At 41.3% G+C, this 25,536-nt stretch overlaps 3 protein-coding genes across 3 annotated transcripts; 1 reads left to right on the forward strand and 2 right to left on the reverse strand.

Annotated features, from left to right (window-relative positions):
• Positions 1-381: 381 nt before the first annotated feature.
• RPP38 (ribonuclease P/MRP subunit p38) lies at positions 382-6,207 on the reverse strand. The gene is made up of 3 exons (XM_048951140.1): positions 6,146-6,207; positions 6,000-6,053; positions 382-4,975 (listed from the first exon to the last, which is right to left on the reverse strand). The coding sequence occupies exons 2-3, from the start codon at positions 6,003-6,005 to the stop codon at positions 4,100-4,102; spliced, it is 882 nt and encodes a 293-aa protein (XP_048807097.1). The 5' UTR covers positions 6,006-6,053; positions 6,146-6,207; the 3' UTR covers positions 382-4,099.
• A 134-nt stretch (positions 6,208-6,341) lies between these two features.
• ACBD7 (acyl-CoA binding domain containing 7) lies at positions 6,342-9,574 on the forward strand. Its single transcript, XM_048951144.1, has 4 exons — positions 6,342-6,890; positions 8,913-9,030; positions 9,139-9,201; positions 9,286-9,574. Exons 1-4 carry the CDS (start codon positions 6,879-6,881, stop codon positions 9,357-9,359), a joined length of 267 nt encoding a protein of 88 aa, XP_048807101.1. The 5' UTR covers positions 6,342-6,878; the 3' UTR covers positions 9,360-9,574.
• A 103-nt stretch (positions 9,575-9,677) lies between these two features.
• Positions 9,678-22,376, reverse strand: OLAH (oleoyl-ACP hydrolase). The gene is made up of 8 exons (XM_048951141.1): positions 22,330-22,376; positions 16,986-17,059; positions 14,867-14,998; positions 13,119-13,257; positions 12,403-12,502; positions 11,215-11,384; positions 10,329-10,414; positions 9,678-10,091 (listed from the first exon to the last, which is right to left on the reverse strand). Exons 3-8 carry the CDS (start codon positions 14,994-14,996, stop codon positions 9,958-9,960), a joined length of 759 nt encoding a protein of 252 aa, XP_048807098.1. The 5' UTR covers positions 14,997-14,998; positions 16,986-17,059; positions 22,330-22,376; the 3' UTR covers positions 9,678-9,957.
• Positions 22,377-25,536: the final 3,160 nt, after the last annotated feature.

The raw sequence follows: 25,536 nt of genomic DNA on the forward strand, positions 1-25,536 counted from the left end.
TTTCTATTTATTAAGTGGTGGTGTATGTTTGTCAGTGTAACAGAATGAAGGATACAAACTCGAGTATCTTTGCTATATTTACTTCACGTGGATATCATCATTTGGGGAAAAATCATGAAGTATGATACGTTTGTAGCTCTATGAAAGTCCTGGATGTTTTTTGTAACTGGAGCAGTATGACAATGTACTGGTTTAACTAGTGCATTTGTTTCTCCATGAGCAACGCTGCCAAATCAATAAAAATACAGATTTGTATTTTGATCTTCAATAGATCAGTGGATTGATTTAACAGTATCGCACTGTTCAGTGCAGGTGTTACCTATGTTGCCGGAATGATAATACGTTACTGTACTTAATTTACAGTTGTGGCACAAAACCTTAGTTTTTCCTCAGTAGAGTAACATCAGCCTGTGTGTAAAACTAAGAATTTTAGTAGTGCTATCAGGATATTTATAGTTTGAATGTTTTCAATGCTTCTGCAAAATGGCACATATTCCTTTGTCTACTTTGATTTCCTATGAGGTCTGTAATTCTAATGAAAAGTATCTCGTGTAAATACGTATTCATAAATTGTTCCTGGTAGTGTTTTTATCCTGACTGTGGAACAAGAAGTTTTGCATTCTATGTGGCTGGTAAGCAGAAGAGAAAAGCTCTCAGTCCTTGGAAGCCTGTGTACTCTGCTTCCTGAAATGTAAGAGGGCTGATGTTTGTTGTTGGGTAAGCTGTTGTAACTCCCTCTCCAATGCTCGGCAACCAGAATGGCTTCTGAAGCACTTTATATGCATTCCAGCATAGCATTGTAGTTAGATTTGATAGCAGTCCTTTCCGTTCATGGATGCTGCAGTAACGTGAGCACCAAGAAATTCTGCAGTAAGAAGCTGTTCTATCTGAAAGTGCCAAACTGTGGTAGTGAAGCCTCTGTGCTGTGAGCATATTTTGAATGTGACTCAAATATCTCATGAAATGCAAATGTCTGAACTTTCCTTTTAAACATGCCTGTAATTCTTACAGCAAGTTCTGCTGAAAGATGAATTCTGTACCTGAAAACATCAATTTAGATGAAGATAAATTTGTCTGTTCTTCATAACTGCTAGCCCTAGCCACCTCCAAATAGCATTGGGGTTTCCCTCTCCCTTCCATTTCCCCTGCATGAATGGTTTGTGGTTTGGATTCTTCTTATTGTTGAACAGTGAGAAAATTCTGCCCTGGAAACAGGGATGGTTTCCCTTCCTGTGTTACAGCTCTGTGCTTAAAGCCTTTGCTTCCTTCACATAAAGGAAGGGATTGATGGTGGTTTGTCTGCTCCCTTTGTGCTCATCAGCTCGGGCCTGGTGAATACAAGGGCTCGGAAGGGGATTTTTGGGACTTGCAGCAGTGGAGTCAGGCTTTGCAACTTTGGCCCTTCTTCTACCTGTCTGCTAATAGTAGTCACAGGAGACTATATAGGTGAAGTTTTGACTTCCTGTGTGCAGCTTGAGCAGAATTAAGTGCCTGAAATAATTGTTGGTATAGATAACTGATCCCAACTTCATCAGACTTGAGTTCTTTACTCCCAGAAGGTGAGCAACATGCTGGGATGTGCAGGAAGCTGACAGCAGGATGTGGTGTTCCTGCCTCATGCTAAGGGCAGGTTCTCCCTGCTCCCCCCAACTGCTCAGCGTGGCCCTGTGCCCTTGTGAGGAACAGCCATAGCCTGGCAGGCTATGATGCTCCAGATGCACTCATTTTACAAGTGGAAGAAATGGTAGATTATTGTTTTTCTTTACTCCTCTCTTCCCTGAAATCAAGAGGCAAATGCCCACAGTCCTATTGTTTGGAAAAGTTGTTAGGCTGTGGTGGGACCAAGTATGCCTAGGCCAAAGACAGAACTGAGTCTGGTTTTCTGGCAGCCTGGCTTTCTGCCTTCATCTCAGGTTGCCTGCCTGTGATGGAAGGTGTGTGGCCACTCCTCCCTTTTGCCATCTTCTCCAAAAAACAATGAATCCGAGGGGTGCAGATTTGTCTTCTGGCTCCAGCTGCATGCGGACTATGGGAGAGGAGGCAGAGCCATGCTCCTGCTGAAGCTTTGCAGTGCTGTAGCTATGACTGAAAAACTGCAGGCCTAGAGAGGATGAGGAAAGGGGGCAGCTGAGCTGCAGCTGGTGCAGTTCCTGCAGAAGCCTCTTCACAAAAGCGTTGCTTAACAGCTGTTTAACCCAAAAAGGTCTGTCCCTGCCAAGTGCTCAACCCTTATGGCTAGCCATGCTCCTTACCTCAAGTGCTTTGCTGAAGTATCACAGCTTCAAGAGAATGTGAGTCTCAAAGGTGTCCTGGCAATTACTCAGGAGTAGAAATTGAGGCAACCCACCTTCACTTCCTGAGCAGGGCATTGGTGTGGGTGCTGCTGTCAGCTCTGACAGAGGCTCTTGTGTTGTTTCAGGTGTTGAACCTGCATGTGCATTAGGCTTGATAGGAATGGCTACCAGATAGAACTGCAAAAACTAACAGGTGGTTTCATGAAAATTAAATTTGAAGGCATTGGAAAGGCTCACTCTACCGCATTTCCCACAAGTCTTTAGAAACATCTGCAAATAAGTAACTCTGCATCTGTGGAGGGGACACAAATCCTTTGGGAGAGCTGTAGATCTGGACAGGAAGCAAGGTGCTTGATAAGTGATTGCTGTGCTTATGTTCTTTACCAAAGCCTAATCCTCAGTCTTTACAGAAAGCATAAGAGCTAAATGTTACCGTTAGCCAGCATGGGATTTAATTACGCTGGGTTCTAGCATGCCTTCACAATTTTATGCATCTAAAAAGCCAAAGTAAATGACCTCTGTGAAGGACTATGAAGCAAAGCAAAATAATTATTTCCTTGCCACTCAGCAAGGAAGGGCAAAATTTTGGCATTAAATGTCTGCTTTGTTTACAAGAAGCATCATGACAATAGAATCACTGCTACTGCCTCCCTTCGTAGTTGGAACCGTGAATTTAAGTCACTTCTCAATAAATCCAAAACACTGATTAACTATCTGATAGCACCAGAAGACTGCATTAGCAGAGCCCTGAAAAATACAGTGTAAATTCTATGTTTGAGGAACAATAAAGTAACTCAGCTCTTTTACAGTACCACAGAATTGACTATTAGTTACAGAGTGACATATAAATTCCTGCGCTATCCATTTTGATTGCAGTTTGAATTGCAGCACTATTTATTTCCTTTCTACAAAACAGGTTCATTAAGAAACTGTTCACAGTCATCAGTAAAACTAAAGGAAACTCTGAAGATTTGTAGTCTGTTCTAGTGACTATAGCTGTCATCTGCTACTTTACATTCAATGGTACATGGCATATCTGGACTTCCTGGATGATAATTTTAGACTCCATTTAGAAACTGAGCGTAGATTAGTTTGTTTTCTCATGGGATATGTGCGTTAATAGTTTGCATATAGAAGTTTGTTTTTCAAAAATGCAGCAGTATTTTGTTCCGTGTATGAAAATAGTACTTTTCCTTCAGCATATCGGGCACCAGGTAGTGTTGGAGTCCAAACCTGCATACATTCCTGACCAAAACAAGCTTATTGTTCAGCAGAGAAAAGAACAAAAGCTCAGAAAGGAAGTCTGCCTGTGCTGTTACAGCTGTTTACTTGAAACAAGCATTGAACCAGCTTTAAAAGTTATACTGGCATGGACCTTGTTTAAATAAACTTTCAATTTTGGTATTGATTTTTTTTTTTTAATGCGTAATGGCACTAATTTGAATCAGTTCTCTCTGAAGCATGTTCATGTAAAGGAAAAAACAACAAAGTTTGTTTAGCACTTTATATTAATTCTAAAGATGTGCTTGTTATCCTCAAATTACTTCAAGACATTCATTAACAGTTTCAACTTTGTGATCTCCAACTGCAAATCAAATGTTTATCTCCACACAGAAGCTCACACACAAGTTTGAGCCATATTCTTTATTAAAGCAGAAAGAATCTCACCTGGATGCATCATACATGAGCTAACCCTGAGTTCAACTGCTTTACGCTGTTAAAGCTTAACAAAGTAGTTCAGTTACAGCTGACTCCATAGGCTGTAAAAAAAACTACTGTAATCTGAAGAACTGAACTAAAATCAGTTATGCTGAGAAAGCTTTTTTCTTTCTGCGAGGTGGCTTCTTTATCTTATTTGGATTTGGAACAACTTTCTTGATTTTCAAAGGCTGCAAAATTACATGTGAAAGATCGAGCTGATTGCTTTCTGTACGCTTCCGCTTCTGGCTTGTGAGCTCCTCCTCTGGCGTCTCTGCAAGCTGCTCAGCTTCATCAGTTTCTGACAACTCTGCACATGCTGCAGATCCTACAGTTTGGTACTGAAACCACGGCACTTCCAAAGCAGGTATCTTTGGAATTATTGCTTCTACTACATCAGTAAATTTATCAGACTGCCTTTTGAAGCCTAGTGCTAAAATGGATGTTAAGCCAAGAAGTGGTGCGACTGTTTCACAGAGGCGGGGAACCTGGCCTGCTGGAGTGGCTCGACTTGCACTCAGCTGAATGAGATGGGACGTGATCATGGCAGGTTGTGCAGATTTGCACACCAGCAAGAGAAGCAGTTCATTTTTCTCCAATGCTTTTGTAACTTCATTAATTCCAATAGCAAGCTGTCTTCTGATGCCCATGTCAGTCCATCCTGGTGTGTGCCGATGGCCTTCTGTTTCTTCTTTGGCAGGGAGTTCATTGTTGCTATCATCACACTTGCTTTCCGTTTGGTTTTTTGTAATGGAACGTTTTTTCTTTCTTGGAGTCTCTATCTTTTTAAGTCCAATACATTTAATCTTGTCTTCTAAAGTCTGTAATATGAAATGCATACCATCTCCATCAATGGCTTTCCACTGAATAACAAAGGGATTATCTAGACATGTTTTTACAGTGATTTTCTTTGCTTTACGAAGCGACGCCGTCCCTTGTGGAATTACAGGCGTCCTCAGGTTCTGTTCTGTTTCGCCACCTAGCTGTGGAGGGAAGGAAGAAAAAGGCAAACAGTCGTTCTAATCCTGCACTATTTGCTGTGGACTTCATTACTAGAGGCTCATCTTGGGAACACGGAAGACGAATCTCAGCTCATAGTGATACTGGCAGCAATCATCTTCATATCAACTCAGTGCTAATCCTTAATAATCCTTCAGCAAGGCACGAGTTGCTTGCTTTTTACCAGCAAGGCAACACCAGTGACTGGAAACCCTTCTGAAGCTGTATGTATGAATGAATGTAGCAGGAGGTTCCGCAGATTAAAAAAAAAAAAACAAAAAAACCCTCAAGTTCTGAAAGACCAGTTTTCACTGCTGCACAGCTGCACTTTAGAACTATCCTGATGTGAAGGCATGCTCTGATTACCAGTCCTGCTAACTCACTAAGTCCCCATACTCATGCTTGGGTTACTGTTCAGCATCTCCTTGCCAAACTGCTTTACTGTTGCACAGCCAACAGAACAGAACTCATCTTCCTCAGGAGAAACAGACATGGCTCTCCTCAGATTCCCTCCTTCCCTAACGTACATTACTTCATTGGCAACCTTTAGATATTTACAAGAAACCATTTTTTTGGTCATATCAATTCCCTGCATACTGATAGTAGGCTACCTTGGTTTTAAAAAAGAAAACATCTTTGTTGAAATTCCCCCCACCATATGCACTGCCACAAGGCAACGTCTGTCTGGAGGGGTTTTCCTTCAGCTAAACCACATCCACCCCGTGAGCTCAGGCACGCACCGAGCAGAGATTATCAGCGCACTGCGACCTGTGAAGCTGCTACCAGAAATCTCACAGGCATCGTACACGAAGCAGCGTTAAGAGAAGGTTACGGTGAAGAAGCCTGCGTTTGTCTTTTCAAAATGGACGCTACTGAGGAAAACAAGCGTGTACGCACGGGAATCGACGAGGCAAAAAAACAAAAACCGACTTCTTCCACGCGTATCAGCTTCAGGACCCACTGCTGCCAGCAGGGGAGATGAGCAACGCGAACACTTCCAACATTTACCTCCATTCGAAAACTCCGGTTTCCAAACGCTTCGTGAAAGCCTCCCGCCAGCTCCTGACAAGAAGAAAAGAGATCGCAGTTAAGGCGCGCAGCCACCACAGCGCCCTGAAAACGCGCCGTGCGGACGGGAAGGGAGGTGAACGCACCCGGTCTCCGCTCGGCGCGGCCTCCACGCCGCGCTCCCACTCGGCCTAGCGCTCCCACGCGGTCGGGCCCGACCCGAGCACGCCAGCACCACGCACTCGCCCGGCGCTGAGTGCGGCCCGGCCCGCCCCGCCCCTGCGGCGCACTCCCGCCCCATCCGCTGCCGTGCTCCAGGGCCGCCGCGTGGGGGCAGCCGCGGTGTTACGGAGGTGCTTGCGGAGCGCTGCCGCTTCGGGTCTGGTAGCCGGCATATCTTAATTCTAACAATGCCGTCAGTTTTTTTTGCAGGGTGCTTTTCGCGGGTAATAAATAAATAGGCGTGCCTCGTCATACGCGGGGTAACGAGCTGATGGTGAGTTGGCCAGTAGGAGTTTCACGGTGACCGTACTGCGAAGCGGGTCTCGCGCTGTAACAGCGCCGTGACGCTGGCGGCGGCGGCTGCAGAATGCTTTCGGTTGGAGGAGACCTCAAAGCCCACCCAGCCCTACGGGCAGGGCTGCCCCCCGCCGTCTCGGCTGGCCCAGGGCCCGTCCAACCCGGCCCCGAGCGCCTGCTGGAACGAGGCACCGCAGCTCCCGGCGGCCGTGCCAGCGCCTCGCCGTCCCGTGACGGCAGCAACGGCCGCGAGGGGAGGTCGCCGCTCGCTCGCCATCTCGCGCGGCCTCGAGGGGCGGACGGCAACGGCACCGCGTCGCGCTGCGGGAAAGAGGCCGGACTTCGCGTGTACGCCGCGCCATGGCCCTGCAGGTGAGCGGGAGGGACGGCGGCTCATCGGTCTTCGTGGCCGTGACCTCCCGGCACGGGAGTCCGCTTTGGGCTCAGAGCAGCGCGTTACCCGTGCGCAGCCCGCTGGGCGCTCTCCCCGGGCACTGTAACTGCGGTGGGAGGAGACGCGCCGCTCAGGTGCGCTCGCTCTGTTAGGATGGGTTCGCTGTTAGCGGCAGGCACGGGGCGGGAAAGCGCCGAGCCCAGGTATGCGTGTGTGTGTGGGAAGCGTGCATTCCTAAGGGAGTTTTTAGGGTGTGCGCTTCTTTGGAGTGCTGCGCTTGAAGTGGCGTTTCGGTAGGAAAGCTGCTGCCTCCACGCGTCAGCGGCTGCCGAAGGAACCGAACCACCTTCGTTGCTGTCTTCCAGCGCTCTGCGGCACGTGTCACTACCCGCCTCGCCCGTGCCAGGACGGGTTTGGCTGCTGTTCTCTGTGGGGTTTTCCGTTCCCTTTCGCTTTAAGATCCTCCAGCCCTTTATCCTGCCTCAGCTCGCTGTGTGTGTGTGAGAGAGGCTCCGACGCGGGGCGCGTTGGCAGAGCTCAGCGCTGTGAGCTGCGGCTCTGAGGGGCGGCACAGAGGGCTCGTTGTTCCTTCTGAGCCCGCTCCTTCCGTGGGCCGGGGCTGCCAAGTCCCGAGCGGAACGCCAGCTTTTGTTTCACCGGCGGTCGTTGTAGTTTGCTGTATTCTGCCTTGAATTCCGGCTAGAAGATAAACGCGTTAGCCCCGATATATAAGAATTGAGCCGTGCATCGCTGTTAGAAAGACCTTATAGATGCTTTCCACCCATTACCACTTTGGTAAACAGCTGCCACCCGCATCCCTTACAGTCACTGACTCAGTCTGTGTGGAAACGAGGGCAGCGTGAGCAGTGTTTTAGCAGGAGGGCTCTGAAACATCTGAGTTTTGCGAACTGAGGATGAAGAGTTCTTTCTTTGCGTGTATCAGACTGTTATCACATATAGTGATAATAATTTCTGCGTTTATCTTTAATGCGTGTGTGTAAATCTAAGTCTGCATATGTATATATAATCTATATGTGTACTTCTGCTTTTGATTTGAGGAGTGAGAGGGAAATTCTATCAGCTCATGATTAAAGGATATTATATTTTACAGGCTAAGCATGTTGTGTAAGCAAGCAAATCCTAAGCAAAATCCGTGCACAAAGATTGGATTGAGGGAGATGAAGAAAAGAATGTTTGTCATTGAAATTTCATTTCCATGCACTTATTGTTGACAAAGATGTGCATTGCATATTTTTGAAACAATGGCTTGTGATATTTCATATAGATCCAAATAGAATAAAAGTATAGAAAAATAAGAAGCTAATAATGGCATCCTTATTGTGGGTTGTTTTTCTTGTTTAGTTTTTCTTTTGTCTGTACAAGTCTAATGCTTCTAGCTCATTCTTTTTGTGACGATAGTTCAGAAAACTACTCTGCATAAAGGAGGTTTCCACCAACTTAAATAGTCCTTCTATCTCTGCCCTGGCAGGGCTTTATACACAGCAGTGGCCACAGTGTAAAGATGAAGATAAAACTTATGTAATCTTCAGTCAGTTGTGGCAACTTGATTGTGTATTGATACTGATGCCAGTTCTTCTTGCTGGTGACCGAGCACGAGTGCTGCTGTTGTTCGTACTTGTATGAGTAAAACAAAAAGGGTCAGGTATGTCGCATCTACTAGTGTTGGGATTAAGAATGAAATACTTGTTTTACAGTGGAGTGGTTCACTTGCGAGGGACCTACAAGACCAACGAGTCCCCCTGCCTGACCTCTGCAAGGCTAACCAAAACCTTAGGCCTTGAATGCATGAGTTCTGACCCCGTGCTGCCATAGGTTTATTAAAGGCTTTATTAAACCTTTTCATGGGAAAATCCTAGACTTACCACTAAACGTATGAGTAATAGAAACCATATAATGAACTACCGTGCTTGCCATAATGAATATTTTAAGCACACCCCTTCAGAGGCAGACTAATACTTTATGTATTCCTCTTGCATTAGGCTGACTTCGATGGAGCTGCAGAAGATGTTAAAAAATTGAAAACAAGACCAACTGATGAAGAACTGAAAGAACTCTATGGATTCTACAAACAAGCTACTGTTGGAGACATTAATATTGGTATTTCTGTTCCCATATATACATCCGATTTACCCCATATCTTGAAAACAAGAAAACGTGTTATAAATCTGCTTGATAATTAATGAGGGTATGCATTTATTTTGGCAGAATGTCCAGGAATGTTAGATATGAAAGGCAAAGCCAAATGGGAGGCGTGGAACCTGAAAAGAGGTATTACAGCAATTAAATTTACCTCATGTAATAACTTCAACAGGATGGCAAATAAGAAAAGATAATGACTCCTTTTCTTTGCAGGTATGTCGAAGGAGGATGCCATGAATGCCTATATTTCTAAAGCAAAAGCACTGATAGAAAAATATGGGATTTAGAATACTCCGACATCACACTCTGAGTCTTCTCAGTGATGAAGGAAGTAACACTGCAGAGGAGAACGCAGTACTAACTGGTTATTGTGAAATCTAACAGTCAGATCATTTACGCGTGAGCCACCACAGTGCGAAAGGTGTTCACATGCATACTGTGTTTTTAGACTGTATCTTACTCTAATTAAATCTGAGCCTATCAAATAAATGCTTCTGTAAGAGTTGTGGGTTTTGGTTTGTTTTTTTTTTTTTTTTTGGTATAAAATCATATCTAGCATTTCTACAGTGCACACAAGTTCTTAAGGTAAAATAACTTACAATAGCTGTCACTTTTGGCAGCTGATGTTGAATAAAGTGAAGGGTTTATGCATGTGCTGGATGAGAAGAGAGAGAAAAAATGAAAAGTGTTTTATTTTTAAGATACAAAGCTAGAGTTTATTTTCAAAAATCAGAACAACTCTTTAAACCCTTTTAAAGAATTATGGTGAAGATCTTCTGGAGGAACAGAGTAACTTTTAGGCATAACAGTGCAATTCAGCAGAAAGAATGACTTAATTATTAAGTGCTGTAGACTTACACTTGCTACTAAAATAGAGGGAAATACTCATAAAGCAGCATTTTCTATGCACTTGGTTATGTGTTTTATCAAGAAAATTTCATTTGAAGGTTCCAGCAGATAAAAGTGACCTCCAGGAAGACTGTAAATGGAAGTATCTCCTCTGGTTATATTGAGCCAGGCTGAAAAAGATATTTAAAGGGTCAGAAAGGGTCAACTATTCTGGTTATCTTATGAAACCACTTCAAAATTATTTAGTAATTGCTTTAAATCCCTCATCAACAGCTTTCTCTGTATTTCACTGTATCTCTGTTTTATTTAAGAAGGTGGTAAAAGACCCCAGAGAACTCTGTTCATGAAATGATTTGCTACAGCAGGGAAATGCCTAACCAGAAAAGGAAGATACTTAAGCAAAGTACCTTCGGCATCATGCACTGTTTCTTCAGAGCCATCAAAGCAGGTGACATCACAAGAGAAGATGGTTTTTCTTTCTGCCTTCTCGAAACTGTGAACATAAAAAGTTTCATTACCATAAGTTTCTCTGTCCTAAGATACCTTTGGGTTTGGGGTTTTGCCTCTATATACAGAATAGCTATTTTTTGCTACTCAAAAACAACATAAACTTTATGGGTTAAATTGTGCAGAACATCAAGAAGTGGAATTACTGTGTTTGTGAGATTCTTAAGTCCTTACACTGCTGCACTTACATCTCAAGTTTTAAAGAAAAAATGACTCAACAGTTAAGAAAAAAGAGCTTTAACCTGCAATGAAAATTCTCTTTGACAATAAAATGTATGCTTTCTGCTTATATTGAAGTTCTGATATTTCAGGGCCTTATCAGTGTCAGGTGCCTAGGGCCAAAACAGGTCTTTCACTTTGCCAGGGTGAGAAACTTTAACTATCCAAAACTAGGTAAGCTAGCTGTAGAATAGTAGGTGGCATGGAAGTTTCCTCTCTGTTCCTAGAAGAAAGGGATTCTTTGCTTCTGGTTAGGTTAGCGGTCTTTGGATCAGAAGGCTGAACAACAGGATCCTGAAGCATGACTAGCTTCAAGTTCTACCATGACATAATCAGTACTGTAATAATAGTTGTGGTGGTTTCATAAGCAGTGTTTTCATTTATGGCAGAAAAAGTAGACATAAAGATACACTAAAGAGAAAGCTATATTTACTGGTTCATATTTTTTAATAGCAGAAACCAGAGCAAATTGCAGAGGAATAAATTTAAAAAAAAAAAAATACTTGAAAGAATCAGGAAGAATGAAAGCTGTAAAATATAAACGTCATACAAAGTTGTAAAACTTACGAGTATGTCTGAAGAATGCTAACATCTTTTCTTACAGTAAGTATCAAGTGTTTCTTGATGTCCTCATTTTTCAGAAACTCAGAAGGAGTTCCTCCTAAGAATTTGACATGTTCAAGAATGTCTTCATCCTTTGCTTCGTTTACTTTTCCCATCAGAAGAAATGCTTCAGACTGTGAGCACCAGACAAAAGATCAGGTGTTGTGTATAATACACACAGTATTAAATAATACACCATAGTATACACCACTTTAAATAATATTTTTCACTAAGAATTGTTTTAGTAAAAAACTGGGAAGATGCTCTATTACCAGTACTCAGTGGCTGATCAGTTTAGCATTTGCAGAGAATGCTTCTTAGAGAGGGTTAGGAGACAGTGTTTGCTAACTGATCATAAGTGAGAAAAACACTGAGAATTTCAGACATGTAGCAATGAATTTGATTTTGACTCTCGCTATTGGAATGTAAGGAATAAAACAGTGAAGAAAAGCCTAACTAGTGGGCACGGTGCCCACTGATGTACTGCTGGAGTGACCTAGAGGTTATGGAAAGTTTCAGGACTCATAATTACTTCTATGAAGCACTAGCTCATGCTCAAGCATGCTTGTTAACAAGTCTCAGAAAGAGAAGAATGGAAGCAGCAAAGAGCAGCTGAACACAGGAGGGCTGGGAAAAAGCCCAGTTGCTGTTATTTTACTGAGAAAGAGCAGGAGAACCAGCAGAACAACCAGAAAATCAGAAGCAGGGGGTACTGAAGGTAAATTAAGAAAGTAAAAAAGGATTAAAAGGAGAAAAAAAATAAATGGCAAATGCGCTGAGGGCTGGTGTGGTAGGCTGATAAAAAACTGGGGTAAGACAGTTATTTCATGTGACAAAGGAGTGTAACTTTGTGTTTTGTTTTTAATACTCTGAAGCCAAAGGCCATAGTAAATAATAGAGTATTGAGAAGATCAAGGAGATTGCTCTCTCTAGGTTAAAGTTAGCTGTGGTAAATATTCCACTGAAATTCTCCATCCACCTCAGAATTAATATCCTCAAAAAAAATCAGAACACTTTTCTGATGTGGCCTGAAGCTTGCTTTGTTTTAAAGCACTTGACATATACAATACTGTAAAAGGATACCACAGGCGTTTTACTCGTGCTGGCTAATATTCTGTTCTCCTTTGCACTGGTAATGATTTTGTAACTTACATGTGGGGCATATACCCCTGATAAAAAAAGATGGATCGGCTCTAGTCCATGCTTTTCTTTCAAGTGTACTGCAACTGCATAGCTGATGTAAGCTCCAAAACTGCAGCAAAAAGAGAAAGTAATAGAAGTATAAGTAAAATCTGGAAAACATTAACATAACTTGAACATTAGTGCTAACTGGCTATCTTTAACAATGACAGAAATTGTAAATACAGTGAATTTTATGGCTCTGTAATTATGACAAATTATAGTGAAAGTAACTAATTCACACAAGATGCATTTCAATACAGGCTGGTTTTACAAATCAGGCTTTTGTTGCCTACATTTATTGTAGTAGTTTCCCATATTTACAGTAAAGAGAGTTATGTTGGGTAATTGAAACTGAGTGATCTTCAGAACATGTTTGTTTAATGATTGGTTCACCTCATGCATTCATTAAGGAGTAAACGTTGACACAAATATTAACACTAAACAACTGGAATGTATTAGTGTAAAAAGAAGTCACAGCACTGCCATTTTCAGAAGATATTGTACCCAAAGTCATTTAAAAGTAATGTGAAATAAATACACAGTCTTTGTGATCAGCAGCATCTTTTAGCACAGCTTGACAAAACCTTTGCAGAAATGTATTTGCCAATGGTTTTTGCCAAGAGGGTTGAATGACTATACAAAGCTAAAGTGTTCCTTCACCAGGGTGTCTGAAAATGTAACGTCACCTGTGACCAAAGAAGGCGAATGGTTTTTCTTGCAGATCTTTCAGCAAAGCACTGGTTATTTCATTAATGACAGCTGTCATGTCCTTTGCAAAAGGCTCCTTAGCGCGACTTTCTCTTCCAGGAAGCCTTACAACAGACACTACAGAAGAGACGGAAAAGAATTGCAGTCGATTCAAGTGCAAACAGTAAAGTCATTTTCATTCAGTTTTCTCATCGGTTCTGAAAATATGCAGGTTATGTAAACTAATCCTTTTACGGTTGGTACATTGTGTTTGCTATTCCTACTGTTATCGTTTAATCCTGTCATTAATGACAGATCAAGTCTCCATCCTCTCCTTTACTCACAGATGTTCCCTCTCCCATTGTAGTAATCTATAAAAGCCTCGAGTAAGAAATTCACTTAAAATGATAACAGGCTCAGCAGAGATAACGATCTCAGCAGAGGTTTTAAAGCAATTTTATTGTGGTGAGTACTAATAACAATGAAAAATCCACCAATTTCACTAAAAGAATAAAGAATATCCTTTCAAGGGCAGCATTACAAAGTTAACCAACTATCAGAATCATGCAGTCCCTGTGTTCCCCTTGGAAGTCTCTTTGGGGCTGTGCACAGTAAAATGAAGAATCATCACATAAATCGATGAGCACAGTATGTCTTTTTATTACATTCCTTTCAAAAATTTGGAGTTTTCTCTCACTGCTTAAAGAAAATAAGGAATTAATAGATAAGTAAGAATGTTGGCTTCCTGAATTTTTGAAAGTAATGGGTAAGACACAAAGTATTTTACAAGAGATAGAATAAGCTACTGCATAGTACCATAGATAATGGTACAAAAATGTTCATGTTTTTTCTTTTTTTTTTAAGACAACTAAAGCATCTGAAAGAGCATGCTGCTTTCTCCCTTTATCTGTCAGGATCTGCAGTTGTTCCTTGGCCATCTCCTTAGTAACTTTGTTGAAAGCATTTCTTTCTGAACAAAAGCCTTTCCTTTTTTCAGTTTTTACTTCTTTTAATTTCTAGGAAAGGTAGATGTGACTTATGCAAGAATTTGCAGGAAGCATGCAAGCAATTCGAGGAGCAGTACAACTGCAATGGCAATGGCCTCCATAAATGCTAAATACTTCCTCTTTTGGGAGATCTGGGATGAGGCCTTGGTTCCTCTTCGAATAGTTCAGCATTGGATCATTTTAGCACTAATACAGCCTGGCAGCAATTGCTTCACGCTGTAACTAAATGTAATGTCACTGTTATAAATCCATTGTTTAAACTTAAAATCTGATAACAAGGAGTGCAGAATGATGCAAATGCTCTGGATAAATGAAATTAATTATGTGCAGCCTCCCAGTGTTAAAAAGTACTTCTTAGCTCTTCATAAGGCTTCTATAAGGCACCACTGATGCCTTGTTTTAACACAGTTAACAGTATGCCACTGTGTTGCTGATTCTGAATATACCAGCAGTTTGTGAGGCAGCAAGCATACTACGTGGTCTCCAGAAATTTAGCTCCAAGGATATAACTTTTTAACTTAGTCAAGTATAAGTTACAAGGTGGTACAGAAGCTTAGTAAACCCATAATCCTAATGGAAATGTGAATTCCTTGTGGAATTCCTTTCTAGATATAAGGTCCATTGGAAAAAAGATTGCAGTGCTCTCAAGAACGTGATATTCTGTTTAAAAAAAATGTGGTAACTACAATTCAGACTGCCCAGCTTTGTTATCTTCTGCTTTAACTACACAAATGACCAACCTTCAATTGAGCTGCTGAAGAGTTTGCCCCATTGAGCAAAATGAGAAGTTCCACCTCCAGCCCAGGGAAAGCAAATCAGCCTACAGAGAGCATTTGGCCTTTTATATGGACGAACAATCGCCTTCTCCATGCCTGGGAAAAAATAAAAGTAACCAGTATGAAAACATCCCATCATTCTAAAGCAAATCTCTTCAGTTAAAGGAAAATTAAACTGCATTAAGTTTAATTTATAACAGTGGGCTAATATTCTCTATCATCAGAGCTGCTTGCGCTGTGACAACAGTCAGTTAGATATGAGATAATCTTCATGCAACAATGAAAACCAGTTTTATAGAACCAGTTTTATAGAATGCTTTTATAGAGGTGATGGAATAGCATTGGGCAACACCTTTGGCAGTATTTTCTTCTATTTGAGTCATTGGCCACAAGGAATATCGCAAGCAGCAAAAGAAATTGATCTGGGGTTTCGAGTTGGCTCTTCAAAAACACAGGCTTTTAGAAGATATCCCAAAATATAAGATCCATCTGAAGACATAGAAAACACAATGATCACATAGTTCAGTATTCTGTCTATAAAAGCAGTGACAATGGACCTCCATGGAACAGCTGGATGCAGTTTCTTTATATACAGAAAACATCTATGAAATTTCTCATTTATGTACTTATCCAGTCTCCCCTTACATCCACATAGTCAGCACCCACAACACCCTTTTGCAATGAGTTGTGCTGTCCATTGCATGAAGAATGATTTCTATTCTGAATCTGACTCCTACAACTTCTTTTGATGCCCTCAAGTAGCCACATAAGGAATGCAAATGGGAATCCCTCCGAATCTCCGCTAAGCATTTCTGAAATCATCTGCCACATTCTCTCAACCCTCATTCAGCTTCCAGAACGAAAAAGCCTGGCTTGCTTTAATAATCTTCATATGGCAGTGCTTCTGCATTCATGGCTATGATCATTGCCCTTTTCTGTTTTCTCATTTTGTTGTACCCTTTTTGAGATGATGGAATTACCAGAACCACGCTTAGCTGTAGCGTAGCAGCTTTAGTGCTTCTGGTTACTGACAGACAGAAGTAGCACTGACGCAAGATCTGTAACTACTCTGTTCTTTTTACTGAGAGGAGAAACAGGATCAAAGAGGCCAGCTGCATTGTTCTTAAGTCTTTTCTATCAGAAGAGTTATTCTCAACCATTCTTCTTCTTTCTTGACTTTATTATTGAAGGTTAGGTTGGTGGACATGAGCACAGAGGTGACATCCCACTGCTTACTGCATACCAGGCTCTGTTCCCCCAAACAGGAATACCAGGCACAGATAAATTGCTTAGAAGTGACAGTGAAACAGAATTTGTAGAAAATCTGCAACCATTGAAATAAACTCACAGGTTCCTGATAAAAAGACTGTAAAACTAATAGGAGATAAATATAAGCAGCTTAAAAAAGAGCAACGTTTCCAAGATGCTTAAAGTCATCACAGGTATTACTTCTCACTCTGAATACAGCTTGGTATATGTAAGAGCGGATGACTGTTCATAAAATAAACCTATATGCTTATATGTAGTCTTTTTTACCTGCTTACGAAAGTATGAGAAGTGCAACCGGATCAGAGTAGGCAGCAATTCTCGCCAATTTTAATGCAAACAAGAAAGAAGAAAATCTATGGTGATGCTGCTGTAGCTAAAGATTTTTGGGCATGTTTAAATTAACATTTATTAAGAATCATTTCAAAGAAACTCTAAGAAAAGCAAGCCAAGCAAACTTGGATCAAAAGTTAACTGGCAAAAGATGTGTCTCAAAGTCAGTGAGGTATGGAGGAACCACCACAGCAGAAGCCATAATTCCTTAGGTAGATTCACACAGCATCAGTACCACCAGTCCCATTTACATATTCCTCACAAAGACAGAAACAAACATTTTGGAAGCCTTTTAACTTGGCAGACAAGGAAGAATAGAAAAATCTCTTTTCAAACCGATTCTAAAGATGACAGAAAAATAGCAGGCATGAGAAAGAAGCACATTTAGCCGAGTCCTTGAACTATTTCATGATACATTACCAGTCACTGAGAATCTTTCACGCTTTCTACTCATACAGGTTTATCCCGTTATTGTCCAACTTACCTTAGAAGCAAAGTACCTGAAAAATCACCAATGCAAGTGCCAAGAAATGACAGCCCAAGGGCTGAATCAGTGCTCTGTAACGAGAAGAAAGAATCAAACTTTATGTATCAGCAGATGTGAGGTGAAGCCAGTCGTGCAGGTGAGGAAGGAATATGATTCAGGTGGAAGAGTCGCTCGCTTTATGTCTTTTCTGAAGGGGAGGAGTCTATGCATAGAAAAAAGGCAGGGACTGAAGCACAGAACATCCCAAAAAAAGACTGGGACATCTGGGCGTGGCATCAAGCGGTGTAAGAAGGGTGTCCACATCGATCCCAGCAATTTAAGCAGCATAGGTTAGCACACCAATGACAGCATGGAAGTTGTGGCAATTTTACTACTGGCAGTCCACAACCTAGATGAAAAAAAAAAGCCTTTGCAAAGCAACCAAGAACAGCCAGCCGTTTAGGAAAACTATGTTCAGATTTACAGTGCTCACACCACTGCTGGGCAATTTTGTAAAGGGCTGAAGATGTGAACGTCATTGTCTGATTTAAATAAAACCCTACATTTGTTTACTGGGGCAGTTATAATTTCAACAAGCTGGAAACATGAACACACTGGTTACATGTGATGGTTTTGTGTCATCTCCCAAGTTGTGCTTCTGAAGATGCTATCAGCAACCTAAAAATCCCAGTGTATTTTGTAACTGCATTTGTAGCACTAGGAATATTGCCATCTTTTTTCTTCTTTTTAGTATTGCTCTAACAAAAATAACAGCAATAGTAATAAAGTAAGGATATTCCAAAGCATTGGCCAAAACTAACAGACCAGAGTGCCAAAGTGTGTTGTGATCCTTAACTTCAGATACATCAGTTGGATTACTCTGTAGTTTTCACATTATTGCTGCTACTGCTGCCCAGAGAGCAGTGGGTGCCCCAGCCCTGGAGGTGCTCAAGGCCGGGTTGGATGGGGCCCTGGGCAGCCTGAGCTGGTGGGGGGCAACCCTGCCCATGGCAGGGCAGTGGGACTGCATGGGCTTTAGGGTCCCTTCCAGCCCAAGACCTTCTGTGATTCTGTCACTATCATTATTCTCCATTTTTCCTTATCTCTCTAGGAGACTGAGAAATGTGTGGTGCTGGTTGAAAAGCGCACTTGCTGGCCCAGCCAGTCAGCTGAGCTTCCCCAGGTGAGGTCTGCAGCCTTCCATTCACTGCTGATTTCCTGCTGTCCTGGGAACTCTCAATCAGGACAAAAGACCTCATGCAAACGATAACAAGAAAGCCTTCCCCATCCCTCCTCTCCCAGCTGCAGCTGTTTCCATGGGAACAGGCATGGGGAAGGCGAGGGCTTGGCAGTGAATGCTAATCACGGGCTCTGCAAACTTCCAGATGGCCAAAGTCAGAATGCCAACAGCCGCTAAGGTTCTTTCATAGCACGTCTGTGTCGCAATTAATATGAAGTAAGATGCGGCACACCTATGTTTGGAAGGTGCACAATTTAAAGCAGCTTATAGTGGCTGACTAGTCCTGACCTGTGCTGTTATGCCCAACAGGGCTCCTCCACATGATGCTAACAGACGCATCTGCTTATAACTTACCATTTATAATAAAGCTCCTAATGTGCTATATTTACTCCAACCTCACATGGTGGTAATTATCAAATCAGACACATAACATTGATGTCCTGAAAGCCGGCTGTTAAAACATCAGGTTCAGCAATGTTGCTCCTAGAGTAATAAAATATTACTGGAAATGACTGTTTTCTAACTAAGGTTGAAAATAAAATATGTTAAGAATAAGATTCTGAAAGCACAGCATTAAACAAGTAGCATGACATTTCCTTAAGAACAGTGAATTACAAGTTGTAAGTTCTGGTTGGTTTTGTTTACCTTCTAACGTTTTCTCTCAGTATCAAAGAATGTTCATTTTTCAAACAAAAATTGGTGAATTAACATTTTCACAAATGAAGTATTTCCAACAGATGCTACTCTCAACCAAAATTATTTTTCACTTTCATCTTCATCCCTAAGAACAAGGTCTTTACAGAAGCAAATTTGCCAACTGCAGAAGTCCAGAATTTCCTCCTCCTTAAAGATTTCTTAGCTGCTGCTCTATTGGCAATTTTCATTCTCTTTTGTGCAACAACAGGAACACAAAGGGACCTAGCAGTAGGTCACGAAGACTGTGAGTGAAACACTTACCAGGCAACTGGCAAGTATGATTCTATCAGAAATAATGAAAGCAAGCATATTTTTTATGCACTACTTACAATTCTGGAAGCCAAACAATGTAATCTTTGTCTAGGAGTAAAACCATTGCTGGAGCAGTTGCAATTCACTAAAAGTAATTTAACATGTCTCATTTTGAAAGCTAAAATCAGCACATACAGATCTCTGCAGTAAAGCAAAAAAGGAGCACTGTTTCTTGGTTGCACACGTAAGATTTGAAGAACTAAGTCATGTATGTTGCTTTATAAAGGTTGGCTCTTATTATAGCCCATTGTAAAATACGTTGGATTATATGTACTGCAAGCCATTTAATTTGCTTTCTCCTCTGTAAATCATCGCTTACTGTCAATAATTATTATTTTAACGAACCTTTGCCACTTTAGCATCTTTACTACAACTATGCATTACTTTGTGGTCACTATTCTTCAAAGGATAAACTTAAATCTTTCCCTTTTAGGAGTATTCATGGAGAGACATGTAATTAAGCAGTTCTCATTCTACCTGAAGGAAGAGCTGCAGTAAGCCTCCTCTCTAGGGCAGTCTTGAGACAATCTTAAATAAATGAAAAATGTCCCTTTATTGCTTTTAAGTATGCAGAAGTAAATATGGACTGAACAGCAGAATTTACAAAATGGAAGACTTCAGAGATGTATTAGAGACTGGGAAAGATGAGTGCCACCAGGTAGAGTAGTGAATAATCTCACCTGGAATTCTGCCTATCATACTGGTCAGCCTCTTCAATAAAGGTAACTTCAAGCTGGATTAGATAGCTAGAATACAGAGCTTATGGAAGAGAAGTGAGGGCACTTTGAATAACGAGTACAGACTGTCCATGAATTTAACCATAACTAGAAATAGGATTTTAACCCATCACATTCTGAAATAGCTTTCCAGACAAGAGCAGAAAAACTAGCTGTGTTAAGATGGCAATTCAGGTTATTAAAGTGGTTGTATAACGTGGGTGAACCCTTTCGGTACCACACTGCTATTAGCTTGATGAAAGAATGCATCTGCAGACAAGGAAAGAAAGCCAGCTACTGCAATGCTGAAAGAACAGTTCTGCTAACAGAGGGCCAGTTTACTTTAACAAATACAAAGCCCTTTTCATTACTGTACTCAGTATGTAGTGTATGCAATAAAGTCAGACCACTAAAGCCTGGTAACTAAGAAAGAAAATAAAATAAAGGTGTATTAAAAATAGAGAAAACAGGAAATCTGGAGGGACTAGGACTCATAGAAAAGCTGGCTTTTCAGCCTTGCACAGGATTATTATGTGTAGAAGTTACATTAGAAATGTTCAGTCTGTATACAGGACTGACTATGGAAAATATAATGAAATGAAATAGATGCAGTCTGGGTACAGACTGGGTACAGTGACAGTGATGGAAATACGGATAGGTGATGATGGCAGCAACTGATGATGTGTTGATGGTTGTACTAGATGATCTTACTGGTCTTTTCCAAACTTAATGATTCCACATACTGTTGTCTCAGATGCATCACACATCTTCAAAAGCAAATTTGGGTCTTCAGTATTGGAAAACTAGTTAACAGCTTGGGGACAAACCTTATTCTATAGAAATGTTTTCAATCAGTAAAGAAAACTAAAATTTCAAGGCAGGGATCCAAACGTTATCCAGTTCTTTGACTGAAGATCAAGATATAAAATCTGACTGCAGCACTTCCAGGAAGCAATAACAAATGAGAGAAAAGTTATCAAGTGCTACAAGCTATTAAGACAATGCAAACTGTCAGTAAGAAAGCTACTCTTAGTGTTCTGCTCCTTGTAAATAAAAATAAATAGTAGTCCTATAAACACCACAGTTATCCTCAGTGCAAAAAAAAAAAAGGGGGGGAAAACATAATTGGCACTGTAAACTCCATTCCATTCATAGGAAAAGATAGAGACATTTTTCAAGAACTCAGCGTGAACCTGAAGTCAGAAAAAGAGTGTTTCCTTTAGGTACAACCTGTGACACTCCTGAAAAATTTTTCAAATCTTTCAGTAGATACCTCAGGGTTTGAATGATATACACACCAGTTTGAGGGCTGAAGTGCTCCACTGTAAACTGAGTAACATTTTAGAAAGAAGGAGATTGAATGAGAAATGCAGTCAACTGCCAAGAATCCAGAAACTCCCAAAAAGCATCAAAGGCAACATTTCAGGGTGGACAGAAATAAACTGAAGCAGAAGAAACCTACAAACATCTAAACCAGGGATTACACCTGTACCCTGAAAACTTCCCCTAAGGGCAATCAAAGAAATGCATGAATAAAGAAAATCACTGACAGAGATGACCTAAGAATGAAAAAGAAGGCAGACCTGATGTGAATCCTTAAAAAATCATAAGCAAGGCATTAGGTCTAATGTACAGTAAACAAATGAAGCAACTAAAGTTACATGGAAGGACTTACAGAAGATACCCAGAAGTTGTACCACAAGTCTCTGATAAAATAGTCCTTCCAGACATGCAAAGCTGAGCCTCATACAAAAAAAGAACCTACTGCACACCCCAGAAGGTAGTAATTCCATCACTACATGGAGCAAATATGCAATCTGATAACAAATCATTAGGAAATGGCATGAGGAAACCATTGCTGAATGCTCTCAGGCATGTTAATAGCATGAAAGTTCTTCTATAAGAGGATAAAAAATTTCTGATAGAAGTGTATTTATCAGGACCTTAAACTTGTCTTAGCAAAGTGTACGTGTGTAGGCTGCTAACCTTCCACAGCATAGCACCACAGGCTCTGTAGAACTGGTGTTAACAAACATTTGCAACATATTCATGCTTACTTCTGGAGATTCTAAGAAAGCCAGGAAAATCCATAGTGCTACAGCAGCAAAACTGTTAGTATTGCAAGTATAATCAAAGAAATGCCTATTGCACTTTCCTAAGAAATAATTGATAAATTGTGAAGGATGGGATTTTGTCTAAAGTGGGCACAACAGTGACAGTAGTAGATAAAAGAATAAATATACAACAATAGATATGTGCAGTGAAATAAAGAATATCTCAGCTGGTCAGGAAAAGATGCATAGCTGAGAGCACAGACTACATTTATTGACAACAAAAATCAACCAAGAGCCTGGGAAAAGGTCATGATATATACATTCACTTTTAACGCAGAGGCTACCTCTCCAAAGCAGATTACAGCTTCAGCTTCTGGACACTGGAGTGCAGAATCAAATCACAGAATTGGTTGAGGACCTTCAAAAGTCATCTGATCCAACTCTCCTGCAATGAACAGGGACACGTACAGCTAGACCGGGGTGCTCAGAGCCCCATCCAGCCTCACCTTGAATGTTGCCATCACTCTGGGCAACCTGTACCAATGCCTCATCACCATTGTTGTAAAAAACTTTTTTCTTATACCCAAATCTAAATTCCCCCTTTTAGTTTGAAACCATTTCCATTTGCCCAATCACAGCAGACCCTGCTAAAGTGTCCCCTGCTTTCTCACAGATCCCCTTTAGATACTGAAAGGTCACTCTAAGCTCTCCCCAGAGCCTTCTCTTCTCCAGGCTGAACAGCCCCACCTCTCTCAGCCTGTCCTCACAGGGGAGGTATTCCATCCCTTGGATCATTTTTGTGGCCCTCCTCTGGATGCAATTCCAGCAGGTCCACATCTCTCCACATCTAGATACAGTACCCCAGGTGAGGTCTCACAGTGCAGAGTAGAGAGGCAGGAACCACCCTGCTGCCCAGTGCCAAGATCATAGACATTTGGTGCATAGGCACAACAAACAACAAATTCTGCAGTGTACCAAATTGTAGTACATCGGCTAACTTGAAGAAACTATTCATTGTCAGCCAACAGGCTTGATAAAGGTTAAAATAAGTCATAATAGATTGTTGTTTCTTTTTTTATAGCCTAAGGATACATACTCTACGTAAGGATTATCAAGGAAAAAATCATTGATGACAAATTGATATCCCTTGATAATTTGCTGATAGAGGAGAAAGGAAACATAATTATCAACATATATAATCAGGACAACAAATATTCATTTGGCAAGGAAAGCATCATGCCCGGACTGGATGTTAACTACAAAATGAATGCAAGACCAGGGGGGAAACAAGACCTTGCATGCCGAGCAGTAAAAGAAGCAGAATTTGAAATGAAATGGGATGGTGGCAAGAGCCATGGCACAACTACAGCCTCAGTTCATTCCCAGCCTTTTGGACCAGTAGTTCAGCAAACTCTTGCATTACAGATAAGGAAGGAATACAGGCATTTCATTGGAAATTGAAAGAAGAAATACAAATTTGAAGAAAGTGCTTAAAAAAAACCTCAGCCAAACAATAAAAAAGTATGTACATGGCTTGAATACTAACTGCACCCACTTACTTAAGAAAATTAATTTTCTCCTAATGTCAGTTAGCATATAGTGCATGAGCAATCTCACAACAAATAAAACATAAATACTGACTGAGCAGCACGATTACCATCTGCAGTGGGTGGCCACTAGAGTTAACTGAGCACAATGTAGACAGCGATAGCTTATGACTGTCTCCACCTTCCTTTAGGCAGTGTTGTTGCACCTATCACTCACAAACAGAATGAATGAGAGCATATGTGCTGAGGGGCTTGTGCTAAGAACTTGGGATATTTTTTCCTTGATATCTGATGCATTTTTCTTTGAAAAAGGTTGTTTATTCAGGTGTCACTTTCATTATCAGTTGCTGTAAGGATTACTGCTCCATGGCACCACCTACAGCTTTCCCAGTATCACAAAAAGTCTTCACTGCCCACTTACCTTCTAGCTCTGATACATGTAAAGCAGCCATATGAGTCAAAAGGAGAACTGGGTAAAAAATATTTACACAAAGTAATGAATGCTGTAGGCATAAATCCACAGATGTTTTCTCCTCAAATTTAACTTGATCTTGATGACGGCAGAAGTAATCCTGCCCTTCCCAGCTTCCCAAAGTATAGTTTTCTATCCCAATTTTTCTGTCAACACTAACAACAACACTAACACAACAAGTAGAGCAGCTTATCAAGCTGAGAACTAATGCTTACTTTGTAGGTTAGTTTTCAGATAAATCAGTCAGCAGATCCCATACAGTTTCATCATCCTCCTGCTGATAAGAGGAAAGGGACAAGAATTCATAACATTTTTTGCAAAGTGACCTACTTCAGCCAGCTGGCAAGATGCACACGGAGATTACATACACATTCCCAAAATTTGGATGTAGAAGACAGATCTGTGGTAACCTAATGGAGTCATTTGCCTTTAAGAATTATTTTACAACTCTTAATTAAAAGAAAAGACAACAACAACAAAATGAAAAAAAAAAAACCCTGCAGAGTCTGTATTGCTGGTTACAAGACACCTTCAGTTGATCTCATTGTAATTCAGGAAAAAAAATAGCCACACATAATAAGGAATTATTACATGAACAAATGATCTTTTGGGGCACACATTCAACTGAATCTGAACTTATGTGAAATCTAGGCAGTTCTAGTTAGGGAAGGCAGTTCTAAAAAAATCATAGCTTATTTCTAAGTTGTCTTTATCTTTCAAGTGCTCCCATCTTTCAGCCTTTTATCTAAGATCCGAGTTAGATTGTTGCACTGACAACGGAATCATAGAATTGTTTTAGCTGGAAGGAATCTTTAAGATCATCCAGTTCCAATCTCCCTGCTACAGGCAGGGACACCTACCTGTAGACCATGCTTCTCACAGCCCCATCCAGCCTGGCCTTGAATGCCTCCAGGTACAGGGCACCCACAACCTTGCTGAGCATCCTGCTCCAGTGTCTCACCACACTCACAGTAAAGAATTTCTTCCTAATACCTAGTCTAAATCTACCCTCTTCCAGTTTAAAACCATTTCCCCTCATCCTGTCACTATCTGCCCTTGTAAAAAGTCCCTCCCCAGCTTTTCCATAGGCTCCCTTCGGGTACTGGAAGGCCCCTGTAAGGTCCCCCTGGAGCCTTCTCTTCTCCTCACAGAGGAGGCTCAGAGTGCTCCAGCCCTCTGATAATCTTTGTGGCCCTCCTCTGGACCCTCTCCAACAGCTCCACGTCCTTCTTGTGTTGGAGGTCCCAGAACTGGACACAGTACTCCAGGTGGGGGTCTCAGGAGAGCAGAGTAGAGGGGCAGAATCACCTCCTTTGACCTGCTGGTCACACTTCTCTTGATGTAAGCCGGGTTACAGCTGGTCTTTTGGGCTGCAAGCTGACTCATGCTGAGTCTTTCATAAACTGACACCCCCAAATCCTTCTCCTCAGGGCTGCTCTCAAGCCATTCTCCACCCAGCCTGTATTTATTGCCCCATCCCAAGTGCAGACCTTGCATTTGGAAAGCTTGAACTTCATGAGGTTGGAATGGGC

The sequence above is a fragment of the Lagopus muta genome, chromosome 7, assembly GCF_023343835.1.
Source record: "Lagopus muta isolate bLagMut1 chromosome 7, bLagMut1 primary, whole genome shotgun sequence".
NCBI classification, from domain to species: Eukaryota; Metazoa; Chordata; class Aves; order Galliformes; family Phasianidae; genus Lagopus; species Lagopus muta.